We start from the raw sequence: 14,115 nt of genomic DNA on the forward strand, positions 1-14,115 counted from the left end.
TTGATTTAATTTATTTTAATATAATCTTATTTACATAGTATTTTCATAAATGTTTAGTACATAGTAAGTTACAATGCTCTTGCATCCATTACACAGTGAACTGAGAACCTAGAAAATGCAGACTGAAATACTGCGGTAACAGTCCTTGATCTTCAATCTACACCAGATCCCACCATTTCACCATCACTCTCTTAATAGGTATTACGTTTCATTTAAAGGAAAATCAACAACTGTAAAGCAACTTTGTTCATTCATAGATCATAGGGGTATGCCTGTTATAAAGGGTCCCTCTTTAACATTCAAGCAAGGAGGAAAAGACAGGCAGGAAGGTTCAAACTGGGCAAAGGAAAACTATATAAAGCATATGATATTTTATTGTACACGTCACATATACAACGAAAATAAAAAACATATTTAGCCTCCTTTATTTCATTAGAGAAAAAGAATATCCCATTTGTGACAGTTGACCTATCCAGAATACCAATGTGTCATAAAACGTACGTTTAAAAATGTGAGCTGGGAAGGTGATTTCCAAGACACTTCAATAAATGTAACAAGGTATTCAAAACAACACACTTTCAGTTTCCATATACTTGAGAGAATTTCTCTGCTTTTAATCTGTTAAAAAAGTAACAATATTCAATAAACCCACTATGTGGATTACTTGTGTAAATAGCCCCTATGAATCGGGAATATGGGTTGATGAGATTAGTGTGAGCTCTGGCTTGAGCATATAGCAGCTTGGTCAGTAATTATAATAAATAATAAAATAAGAGTGGAGGAGAGTGGTGGCAGATACAAACGGAGGAATCAAAGAGCCAACTAAATAAAGAAGCAGGCGTTTGATCATTTTTACAGAATAAAGGGGTGCCATGCCAGACAAACACGCAAACACGTCTCAGACAGAGACCGTCATGCACACATACGTAACAGACGTCCAGGACACACCAGTGGTTAAACATGAAGTATGAATACAAGTCAGTCCATCAGCTTGTCAGACAAAAGCGCGTCTTCCTTGTTCTTCCTGGTTTGAGTTTGCAGGCTTGTTTGTGAGTTTGCTGATGTGATTCAGTGCATCAAGTGTGACTGCAGTCACATTTGTTGTGGTGCTAGACATTCTGAAGACATGACATCATAGTTTGTTAAAATTGAATGATAAAAATGCTTCTCCAAAACATAGGAAAAATCTTTAAAATACTTTTTTCTTTTTACATATTTTCTGCTTTTGCTGTGCTTCCTCCTTTAGCCCCAACAGTTCGGTGGTCAAGAGGCGGCAAGACACTGTGTGTTCTTGTAATGCTTGGCTGCTTGGTATACTACTGTATACACAATATTGTGTTAAAAGGTCAAATGTCAAATCATTGTGTGCAAGTGCAAGCTCAAGTGTGACAGTCTATTGGTTTTAGTTGTGGATTTTCACTCCACAGCAAAGCCACAGGTTTCCTCCACAGCTGTTAGGAGTTTCTCATAGAGTTTCTCATACGTCTCATAGGGAGGGATGTCTATTCTGTTAAAACTAAACAGAGATCACAACAGTCAGTAAAAAAAAAAATCTATAAAAAACAAATTCATTAGTGCTTCATTCATGTAATGTTTTCAAAGTAATCATACCATGTGTGAGCCTTGGGCAGGTTTTCTGTATTGGCATCTATCAAATGGATGGTAAAAAGCCTTGGTCCTGCAGAACCTGTAGAGCCTTACAAACATACATTCTAGTTATCACTGCTCTGCCTTACCAAACAGAATAACATATTAAAACAGTAGGTTACTATTACCAGGTTTAAATGTTAATTTAATGCCATGCAATGTGTTTAAAAGGTTAATGTGATGTGTGTGTGTGTGTGTGTGTGTGTGTGCTGGCTTTATGTCAGTGGCTGACCCACCCTGCAGGGCTTTGAACCCCTGTAAGGGGACTCGCGTTGATCCGGTCACAAACTGCAGGAGGCGCCCTCTCCTCTCTTCACTGAAGGCCTCTACTGCCTGCCAGAACCACCGCACCACGTTGCTTTCACTTGTACAGTGCTTGAGCCGAGTATTGGTCTTCCAATCTGTAAGGTCAATCTTACTCAAACCACCAATGATCAGCTGAAAAGAAAATGCAGAGAGAAAAAAAAAAATCGTAAAAAGAATGATAATATGTTGAATGTATGTATGAAGTTGTAATGTGAAATTGTATGAAACACAGTTCCTACCTCCAGTTCTTTATGGTCAAAGGGTTTGAGGAGATGCTGGGGGATGAGTTCACCAAATCCCTTCTGTAGAGCTAAAAACTGTGCCTCAATTCCACGCATAAACCTCCAGTTGACATAAAGTCTGAAAATTACATATTTATTTGGTCACAATTCAATTCCTTAAATTTAATGCATTTAAAATATAACGGTGACAGTGACGTAAAGAGGAAGAATAGTTAACAACATCTAAGCCAAGACTTTCTGATACCTGACATATTCTTTTTTGTTCTCTTCAGTAACTGGAATATTGCGGCCATTGGGCTTCAGTTCATGTTGCAGGAATTTCCCAAAGGCATTGTGTTCCACGCAGAATGTGTGGTCAAGAACCGAAGTGATATCATTCTCTCTGTGCACAGATCACACAGACAGACAACATTAGTTTTAATTAAATTTTGAAATTTCACTGTCCTAATGTTTTTAAGTACTTACAATATCCAGACAAGGCTTTTGTGGAGCTCTGGGTCAGTTGTCTCCAAATCACTGAGCTGGATGGGTTTTCCAAGCAGCTGTTTATAAAATGGCAGGGTAAAACTGCCATTGATGTAGTGGCCATGGAAAACTGCTAGACCCATAACTCGACCCACAAAATGAAATATGATAGGTGGTCCTAAGGAAATAAAAACATTTGATTGGTGGACAAAACAACTCTTTCAGTCCTTGTTTTATTTCTTTATAGCCTTACAGGGTTAATGGAGGAGTCAGGGTTGATTTGTAGTGTGTAGATGTTGTCTGTAGAATATTGGAACAGGCCGTAATAGGGGTTCAGCATTTCATGACACAGAAGGTATAACCATTCCCTAGAGAAATCAAAGTGTGAATGTAAGCACTTTTCATCTCACCACTACAACTGAAATATCCACATTGCTACTGACCTGGCAACCCCCCCATAGTCCAGGCCTTCTTCCCCTCTGAATTTGACCATCAGCCTCTTTTTAAGGTCTTTAGGGCGCATTTTCATGATCTGCCGATATGACTCCTAGAACCACAAACAAATCACTGTGTATTTCAAAACACACATCTCTCATTTCAGTGAATTTGCACAAAGCTCTAACTCACCTCAAATATCTCTTCTCTGGATACTTCAATGCGACAGTGGCCAGCTTGAGGTTGCTGCAAGGACAGCTCATGTCGGAGCAGCTTTAACTTATGGACCAAGTCTCTTTCATATCGGGCAGCCACATCTCCTTCTCCACCGCCCCCTACTCCCCCACTCCCCTCTTCACCCCCCACTTCCATCTGAGGAGCCTGTGATGGCTCTTTGACTTGCTGTGATTGTTGGCTGATGAAGGAATACAGACAGTCAATAAGGCTGATCATGCACAATATCGAATAAATAAATATCAACTCATGATGCTGGGTTGAAGCTACAAGGTGGCTCCATAGTTATGAGTGCGTAGACAGTCGTTTAGGTTGTGAATGACAGGGTTGTTTTTCAAGTCATACTCAGGCCTCACTTTTACTAGGACTAGTACAAGTCAAGAGTCCAAATCAAGACCTTACATTTTAGCTCTCTTACAGTGCTAAACTAACTTAAGACTTACACCCATCATTAAACTTAACCTTTTTTTTAAAGCAGATACACACAGGCAGTATATTTTTGAAAACTATATTACTGGTTCATGTGTGGGTCTACAAAGTAAGTATGAGTCACTTAAAGCTCAGTCAGGTTCATTGTACAGTAGATTGTTCAATATTTTGTACTACCCACACAGAAGGTTATACCTGATGATATTGTGAAGACGGGGATCTGTGAATTGCGTGGTTCGGTTGTTATGGTCCACAAAATAAATACGCCCAGACACAGTGCTCCTGACCTCCCAGCCCACTGGCAGCGGGCCAAGCTCCTCACAGCTCACACTGGCCAGATCCCTGACAAGAGCAGACTTTAGTCAGCAGTCCATCAAGTAATCTATTCCACTTTCACCCAAATTAATCTGGTGAGCCCTGAGGCGGACCAGTTTTTGTCTAGGCCAGATCCTACATACTGTGTGATCTGAGCCTCTCACATGACATTCTAACCAAGCCTGCTCAGGTAATCAGAGCAGAAAAGTTTAACTTCAAGCTTTATAATGCAGTGTGGTTGCCAATTCTCCCTAATCTTTCAATATATGACCTAAAAATGTAAACACAATGTAGATATTGGAAAAGTAGTTATTAGTTCAAAGGAAAGCAGTTTAGATCCTTCGCTGCTAAAATGCATCTATGTTGATTAAATTGCCTTTTTACAAACAAAAAGGCCTTTCAGCATTCATAGTAAAAATAGGCATCACACTGAGACAGGAGGATGGATTAGTTCAGATGTAGAAAAGACGAAAGTTTGGAAACTTTACCCTACTCTACAGTATGGTTCTCTATAACAGGCTACCTTAGTAACAAGTGAAATTTTCTGTCCACATGGTGATATTCACCTGGGTATTCGAGGGTCGTGCCATGTGCTGACGCCAGTTTGCGTGTGAAGGAAATAGACCTGGCCTTGTACTGTTGTTCGTTGTTCTGTTAAAGACATGATTAAAAGTTGTTCAGTAACATGAAGTCATATTGAAAATGATTTCGTTGCTGTTCAGACTGACCGTATCCTTCAGGCAGGTCAGGTGGTTGGTGTCCGTGCGGCCTGTTCTGAGGCGTGTGGGCATGGCCTCTAGACTCCTGCCCTCTGATTCGCTGCGGCTGGAGCCGGTTCTCTTGACTGGGCGAGTCCAGGCGACAGTTCCCACCTCCCGCTGCTCCCGTAGGATCAGAATAGGGCAGGGGCTCTTCACTGAAACAGCCCTCAAACATAGGTCTGCACACAGCACAACAGGACAGATTAGCTTATGATTTCGGATGTTTTTGATCAGAATACAATATGAACCAAAATTTATTATTAAAATGCATAGAAAGCTTCACTCACCCATCATTTTCCAAAAGTCCTCTGCAGTCCACAACTGGGCCACCACTGCCGATGCGGTCTCGGGTCTGTAAGCTCACTAGAAAACAGATAAATTACGATTTATGAAAATGTGCAAATTTATAACACAATCTTGATATCAGAATCACATGTTGGAGATTTACATGGTGGAAAAAAGCATTAATAAATAATAAGAAATAAGTGACATTGCCATAGCACAAAGCACAGTGGGAGACTTTAAGGCTTATTGTCCAATTTGTAAGATGTCAAAACGTAAACCACATGGAGTGCTACATTTCACGCAGTAGTCTTCTGGAAATTATGTGCCTTCACATTTTAAGTCCTTTACACATCTGTGAACAATACTGTTATACTTTTGGGAATAATTATCATATAAATTGAATTCTGAGATGCATTCAACACTGACCTTTGACAACTAGCATAATTGGGTTTATGTTTTGTGCTGAAAAGAGTAGAAATGATGAAGGGTTCCTCACATAGGAGTGGAACAGTCGAGCAGATAATTCAGTGGGATACTGTCATGGCAAAGAGGAGAGCCAAGGGAATACATCTGCATGTCAGGACTTACCTACGATCTGCCCTCGCACTGCATCACTGTCAGAGGGGTTGAGTTTACATAAATCCAAACGCTGGTCTGGAGACACAGCAGAGATAAGATGTAATGAAAATTATTGGAGTCCACCTTATTTTTCTGGTTTGACTTCACTTACATCCTGTGTCTTTTAGCCGACTGATGGCGTTAGATAAAAGTCGTATGCATCCCAAGAAACCGGCCCCTTGTCGTTTATGGATCTTTTTGTGGTTCCATATGCTGATGGTGATGGAATCTGTTTTGCCAATATATCTGAAAAACAACCATTTTATATATTTTTTAACATTGGTGTCATCCATTCCACACTTAATCCCCTTTAAACAAGCATGTCAGGTTTATTCACAAAGGAGTACAGTGAAAAAACGCATTTGTAAGTACTAGTAATAGTTGTTTTAGGAGGGGCGGGGACTTACAAGTCATAGTGCTGGTTCCATTTGGGGTCCAATGTGCTCTTGACTGTATCTGTGGAGTGGCATTGACCTGATCCATCCACTACCACTTTTGCAAACGGATCTGGCAGACCTGCGGACGCACGAAACAGAATTCAAATTGACACGTGCCCACTGACACACAAGGACAGCGCAACGGGATGAGAGCGCACTTAAAAATAACCCATTAGTTCACGTGTAATGCCTGAGTCTAACATTGATTCAGGCAAACAAACACAAACAAGAGGTTGTGGGTCAATCATTGCGGCTGATGGGGTGCAATTATGGCACAGAAAGGCAACAGCAGTTTGTTACAGAAAACGTACACACAAACAGGTATTAAATTTTTTGGCCATGTTTGATTACAGTGGAATAAGAGCAACCAATGAAATGCTACATGTTGTTTGTTCTGTTTTATTTTAGTAGCAACTGGTTGATTTTTAGGCATTGTTTCTGTGTTTAATATAGTATGTTGCTAATGCTGTTGTAAACAAAGTACGACGAGAGATGCACTGTTAGTAACTAAGAGCTTGTATAAATAAAAATTCAAATATTACGAGACTTCCTGGGCCAACTACAAACAGTAAAAACTATTACTAATAGTGTAATGATATCCAAGTCTCACGATACAATATCATCATGGTATGAACCTCACGGTACGATATTTATTGTGATTTTATGGAGGCTAATATGCTACTTTTTCCTCTTAAAATGCCTTGACAAGACTTAATCCAAAGAACTAAGTCTTAAAAGTGCTTAGAACTGTTATTTCTTCTGGTAGTCAACACTGAAATGGAGCAAAGGATCATGGTCTATGTAGTTTCCTCTGTCTTTTTTTTTTTTTTTTTAGCTATTGCCGCACCGTAATTCTTAATTTAAACAAAGAGACTTGTAATTCGATATATTGTGACGGTCCTCGATATTATTGTGAGAACTTTGACGATACGATATCATGATATTTCGGTTATTGTTACATCCCTACCTATTAAATCAATATATAGGGCTAACCAAGATATCGGCTGACCCAATATTTCGAAGCGAATCTGGCAAATATTTCAGGATCTGCAACATCCAATACCAGTATCAGTGAGTCCATAAATACGCCTTTATAGTACGTGACAACTTCTTTTAAATGTATTAAATTTTAATAAGCATGAATAGCAGAGGGCATTTCATTTAGACCAGTGGTCCCAAACCTTTTTTGTGCCACGGCCTGGTTTAATGTCAGGCAGTATTTTCATGGACCGGCCTTTACAGTGTGGCAGATAAATCCAACAAAATAAAGTGATAAGACGAACACAAAAACGGGGGTAGTTTGTGAATATAATAATAATCGTCCCCAAAGATGACAGTTTTTTACTACTTTTCTAGCTTGTGGAATAATTCAAGTTATTTATTCCTTCTGTGTGGCCCAGTACTGGTCCCCGGCTCACTGATATAGACCATAGATTGAAGTGGATAAGTATTTGAGTATTGTCTTTAAAAGAATTTAAATAAAAAAAATACAAGCCTTTTTTCACACACATTAATACTTACGGAAAAAGTCTTTCTTTGCGAGGTTCTTGGCACATAATACTGCAAAAGAGAAAAAAATCATTATGAACCAAATGTAATGCACTACTATGTAAATGACACAGTGTAGGCTGATCAACTGTTCTTCTGTACGAGAAAATATATTCACGAGTAGGATGAGTTCTGCTTATGAGGTTAATATTTGAATACAAGTGGACAGTGCTGCTGACGCTGGTAAAGTCATGATCACAGCACACAGAGCAGGGAACAAAAAATGAATACTATGCATTTTTTTTGTACATAATTGTGCAAGAGATAGAGATAGAAGCCAGACGCATGTCACTTTGGTCATCACTTTTCAACTTAAAATAACATATGATACAACCACCACTGAGATCATTTACTCAAAATATCAATTTGTCAACGTCTTGGTTACTAGGTTTTCCAGCACAATTCTAAGAAGGTCATTTCAAAAGGATCCAAACTCAGCTTTTAAACAACAAAAGATTTCCATACAGGTGCTATGCAAATGATTAGTTCTTAGGTTCTGACGAGACTTGAAAAGGCTGAAACTGAGAATCATCATTTGATAAGTGATACGTTTATTTGTAATTCAAATTTACATTTAATAAAATTCACAACAGATATTCATGGTAATGTATTGATTCAGCTGCCCTTCACCAACTAAAAATTGTATATGTCCACATTAGAAATAGACAGATATATCGGTTGGACAATATATCGTGGTGATATATCGTACAGATTTTTTAAAATCTTTTTAGTGTATTCGCCTTAAATCTCCGATATTATGTTTTGGTCAATTTGTTGCCTAAAAAAAACCAAAAAAAAACAAAACACACAAAGCATTTTAAAACACTCTCAACTAAACAAATAACTGCACTAAATGTAATACACATCTCTTGTAAAGGTTTGTGGTAAAAAAAAGGGTTGTAGTTGAGTTTGTACTAAATTTTGAGTTTATCACCCATTGTTGGCTCTGTATTCTAAACAATTGGTATCGGCCATGAAAAAAAACAGATTGGTTGATCTATTGGAAATTTTATATTACCTTTTTCCACAATATGTGAGGAGAACTAACTTCGCAAGTCACGGGAGACTACTACAGGACATAATTTACATAATTTACAATAGAAAGGGCCATAAAATGCAGATTAACATGTGACGGAAACAAAAATATTCTCCATCAGAGTTGAATGAACAATGGGGGCAATGTGGGCACCATTACAGGTAGAAAATGGTATTGATGTCACGGCTGAGGAGAACAAAGAGCTTTTTAACACCCGTACACGCTGTGCCTAATTGAATCGCCATGGTGCCTAAAACAAAAGCACTGCCCTGAGGTGCTCTGGCGATGTGTCATGATTCAGTCAGTCGTGGCTTGTCTGGTGAAGCCGGGACGATTTCCTGTGACCAACCAATAAAGAATGGCAGCAGGATATCCGACCATCTGAGGGTTGTGTGGTAGTGATTCAGGCACACACAGTCTCTTCTTCTTGCCCTCTTCATTTCTTTGCCTCATTCAACTAGCCCAACAGGAAGTCAGTCTCTTTCACTGCAGCCTCAGACCGGGGACACCCTTTAATTACAACCTTTTTTTTTTTTTCTTGACCAGCTCTGCTGAACGTGTGACAAAGTTTCAGGAAATTCCAAAATCTGCCAAGGTCGGGGCTTGTCGCTGGTTGCTGACACTTTTTCCGCTCCTTCTGTCTTGGTGTTGTGAGAGAAAAAGAGAGAGGGAGCAGGCAGGAAAGAGTGCAGCTATTCGTTTAATCATGAGGGAGCACAAAGGAATTTAAAGTCAAAACATGTCCCAGTCAAATCAATAGTGCTCTGTGTTTTTTTTTTTCCTTTTTGGACATTTTGGGAAAAAAAAGCTGAAATATCCAACAAATGTCATTACGGATACCAATTTGATTTGATCTTGAATGTCTTAAATTAAATTCTTTTCTAATAAATAGGAGTCACAGTTTAACAATATGCATTATCTATTATCTATCTATATAGCTAACTTTTCAAATCTCAGTCAGGATGAAGTTAACATTTTAAGTTTAAGATAATCGCAAATATATAGAAACTACAAATTTGCATGCGAAGGCTGCAACTAATTGGCTAACATCTTGTCATCTTCAAAACCAAAAACATTATGTCTCCATGCAGTCTTGCCTGTTCTATACATGTGATTTACAAACATCGTCTGAAAAGCAAGTTTAAGTGTTCCATATTTCAGTCTTTTGCTTGATTTTAATGTTTTTATGTTCCTGAACGAGAACTCCAAAACAAAAACAGCCTGAGCAGCAGGGTACATGCAGCTTCTTGGTAACCCTGCATGTGCTGGCATCAAAACACAAACCAAAGCACTTCCCCATCACCAACATTGTGAAATAATTTGTGTCCCTGTCAGCATGGAGCATATATGTGTGTGTAAAAGATGTGTATGTTGTGTGTCTCTGAGATGTGACTCTGCACATGGCCCAGGGTTGAGAGGATTACAACTGCTTATTCAGCCCCTAAAGCATGCACACTTTCTTCATTTCCAGACATTTTTCTCACACTTCATTCAACCTTTCATATCTTGGTTGTTTATCTGTCCCACTTCCTTCTTCCTCACTGTATTCCCCTAAAATACCTACAGACCATTACCTTACTTTCAGTGTGATTACAGACTAGTGACCTGGCCTGTCAGCACATGGGCACTTGGAGTGTAACCCAAGTATTTGGCACCAGTCCCTGAGCGGCACGTGGAGCAATCGTGAGCAAATTAATCCAATCGCTCAGACTGATCCACAAATTCTTTCAACAACAACTACCTTCAAAACATAATAAATTGTTGACAAAAATGTGCCTTTATAGAAGGGCTGACCTACTTTTTTCCTGTGTTTTTATTATCTAGTGCTTGCCCAGTCCTCCTGCATACACTCAAATAACCTTCAACAAACTACAGCACAAAAAGCCAAAGAGCAAAGGAATTATTTAAATTTTGTTGCTAGTGTTACAAAATTCAATAAAATATAAAATAATTACAATAAGCTCATAGCAGCAATATTAGTGGATATAACAAAAAAATCCAATCCATATCTATTAAAGGTAATATTTTAATAAAAAATGTTGATATGGTAAGACACATGGAGCTGTGGAAACAAAAACAGGTGAATATATCTAGAGTAAACTATTTCAAACTGTAATGCGGCACGTCCTTTCATTGTGGCATAAACAGTGGCCTATATGTACAGACTGGGCTGGTGGGTGGGAGTCAGCTGGAGTGGGCTCTCCATGGCCTTTGTGTGTGCCCCCGCCCCAGACACACGCCTCATCGGGGCCAAACAACCCCTCGGTCTGACAGACTAAACAAAGCGCGGCCAGCCAAGCAGCATTGTGCTGCCATTGGCTCATGGTGCATTCCTCACCCAATTAGGATTCCTCTCATACCTGTGGGGGCGGGGCATTAGGGCAATAACCTCGGGTTGTAGCTGAACTGAAATAATGAGGTGCTTCACAGAACCGCTTGCACCCCTTGGACCAGACTCTAAAGTCTGACTTTGTTCAACCAAACTTGCTGTATTAATCTTTCTACATGTGGCTACCTCACAAAACTGACCGTGGTGAACTCCAATAGCCAAACAGAGTACAGTATGTGTGTTTTTGCTTGACCCAATGAAGTGGAACTGTGAGGTCTGTGAAGGCAATTGTAGTTTATGACCCTGACAAATATCTTAAGCAGGACGAGAATAAACAAACACCAAGAGGATGGTGGTGCCTTTTATCTGAGGTTAACATGTAACAAATGTTCCTGCTTCTTGAAAAATATTCAACATTTTGAGTGGAAAAACATTTAGTAAAACGTTCTGTAATATAAACTCTATATACTCCAGAAACAGCTGGCATGATAGAGAATAGTCTCTCACTCCAAGTTACTTGTAATGCTCATTTGGTTGTGGAAAAGATAAGACAAGGTATCTGTCCTGAGGCAAAGAGTGGTCATTTCCATGTGAAAGGAGGCCGCTGCGTGCCCAGTAGGGATACATTAGCTACAGTACAGTCTTTTGTTATGGCTGTGTTTTGGGAGTGAGAGAGTAGCATGAGACTGTTAGGACCACTTGTAATCATCCACACAGCGATGCTCTCGGAGTACACAGTCTGACACTCGCTGTAGTTTCAGCTGACATAGTGGCTGACTGCCAATCAATACAGGGCACAGTGCTAGCATGCCAAAAACAAACCCAGCGACACATTGATTCACATAGATGCGGCTCGACATTCACTTTTATTCCCTGGTAAAGGACACGCACGTCGCATTCAGGTCAGGCGAGTTCGTCTAGTGGTCAGCAGCAGAAAATGGGTGTAGCAATCCTTAGCGGTCAAAAGCTAACTTCAATTTCACAATACTCCACAACAGTGTTAAAACTAGAAGCCCGGGATCCCTATATCCACTGGCACAACTATCACACAGCAGCAACCAAATCCAAAATTCAGCAATATATCTGATGGACAGAAGAGAATAAGCTTAATTTGGTCTGGTTAGCATGAAGCTAAGCTAACAGGCTAGTGCTGTGTTTGCCACAAAAACCGGATGTTTAGGCAAACAGCAGACCCGATCGTTCAAAGACACATTCGCCCATGGCCTTTAAAGATAAAACCCACTTCTATGTAGTAACCTGCAGAATAATATTTAAGGTAAGGGGACATGCTCTGTAAGCGCTTTCTAACGCGGTGGCTTTTACCTGTCAGTCGGATTTTGATGCTGGACCCGTTCCTTCGAGTCCCAGGATTCGACATCACTCCGCAGAAAACGACCCCCCAAAGTTAGAGTCCCCCCGAACCACAAGTTTCACAACTTAGTGGGAACAGAACGAACTTCTGCGTCCGATCATGCGGCCTGGTGTTGCTTTCCTCTGGGGTAAACGTGTATTATTTCATCGTAAAGTCCTGCGCTCCTTCGAAATCCAACAACACGGGAGAACATTTTCGGGCAGGCTCAAGCACGTACTGACGTCATGTTCTTAACGTGACTAGGGTTACGTGCTCGTGTCCGGAAAGCGTGGGCGTGCACGACAAGTAGGAATTGTAATATTTATCTCTCGACTGATTTATAAATGGTCACTTAAGTCAAAGACGATGATAATAATAATAATAATAATAATAATAATAATAATAATAATAATAATAATAATAATAATAATAATAATAATAATAATAATAATAATAATAATAATAATAATAATAATAATAATAATAATCATAATCATCATCATCATCATCATCATCATCATCATAATAATAATAATAATTATTATTATCATTATTATTATTATTATTATTATTCACTTCTTTTTCACTTGCTACAGGGGATATTGAAGCTCTGACTTCATTTATTTTATTTTATTTATTTATTTATTTGAGACAGGGACAGCGCAAAATTTTTGCATTTTTACCTTAACAGGAGAGATGCATTGTACATCAGGTTGTAGCATCAGTACTAATTTCCACCTGTAGTCCCTGGACAGATTCATTGATTGATTGTATTTAACTAACCTTGACTGTCAACTGTTCTGGAGATCTATGTAGCATGTTTTGGGTTGATGAGATGAGAGCTGATGTTGGTTCCATTAGGCTGAATCAAATCCCACCAATGGCTCAAAGTAGTGAGTATGTTACTTTTAATGCTACAGGAATTACTGTGTTGTTAATATGGACGAATAAACTATTTTCAAGAAGTAATTCTACTCTTCTGCACCCTGCTCTGTGTCACTGTTGCCTAGAGATCAGAGAAGTTGTAAGGGCAGGGATAAGGCCAGAGGGATTTGGAGCTGGGGTTAGTAGCTCCAGGGCTGCAGTATTAGCAGCAGGAACAATAGACCCTCTCTCTCACACAGCCTGTTTACTGGACACTGTAAATCCATGCAGTCCTAAGGAATGAAGCTGTTTTTGGTCATTCTAAACCCAGACAGTGGAATACTAGATATGGCATGAATGTCAAATCCCTTTCTCAAATACTTACATTATCACTATTAGACATATATTTAAATTTTACTTCCCAATCCTTAAACGAACAAGAGATTACACATGCTCATATTTGATTCTCAGATAAAACTGTTGTATATTTAAACTTGCCAACACTTCACAGGTGGGTGGACATCCACTGGGGGCAGATGATGGGAGCGCTCCACACTGGCAACTGTTGGTCTCATTATGTGATTAGTTTATATTTGTGTGCATGTTATTCAAAGTGCTGTTGGAGCTCATGAGACCAGCTGAGTGGGCTACTTAAATCATTCCAGTCATATACAGACCACCGTAGTCAAGGCCCGTGGGAGGCACTTATTTAACATCCATGAAGTCATTTGGTGATTTGGTACCATTAGCAACGTTAAATGATTTTGTCTTTTGATTTCTATGTTAACAAGCAGGTATTATTGAGGTACGTGT

The 14,115-nt window shown here is 39.3% G+C and overlaps 2 protein-coding genes across 2 annotated transcripts in view; one reads left to right on the plus strand and one right to left on the minus strand.

The window, feature by feature from the left end:
- On the minus strand, positions 1 to 12,680 carry smurf1 (SMAD specific E3 ubiquitin protein ligase 1). Its single transcript, XM_020927165.2, is given in 19 exon segments — positions 1 to 1,516; positions 1,612 to 1,687; positions 1,884 to 2,085; positions 2,193 to 2,313; positions 2,440 to 2,577; positions 2,661 to 2,823; positions 2,826 to 2,838; positions 2,914 to 3,028; positions 3,104 to 3,207; positions 3,288 to 3,510; positions 3,954 to 4,100; positions 4,640 to 4,724; positions 4,802 to 5,013; positions 5,122 to 5,197; positions 5,708 to 5,773; positions 5,850 to 5,983; positions 6,145 to 6,253; positions 7,696 to 7,734; positions 12,411 to 12,680. Coding segments are annotated over 19 exon segments (2,178 nt in total). The 5' UTR covers positions 12,466 to 12,680; the 3' UTR covers positions 1 to 1,416.
- The window catches only part of LOC110162432 (myosin-16-like), a 20,109-nt gene continuing 17,859 nt past the window's right edge, over positions 11,866 to 14,115 (plus strand). The window contains exon 1 of the mRNA XM_020927333.2: positions 11,866 to 12,363. The gene's annotated coding sequence lies outside the window, so the exon portion shown is untranslated. The remainder of the gene's footprint in view (positions 12,364 to 14,115) is intronic.

The sequence above is a fragment of the Boleophthalmus pectinirostris genome, unplaced genomic scaffold, assembly GCF_026225935.1.
Source record: "Boleophthalmus pectinirostris isolate CB_2022bp ecotype Guang Dong unplaced genomic scaffold, ASM2622593v1 HiC_scaffold_2826, whole genome shotgun sequence".
NCBI classification, from domain to species: Eukaryota; Metazoa; Chordata; class Actinopteri; order Gobiiformes; family Gobiidae; genus Boleophthalmus; species Boleophthalmus pectinirostris.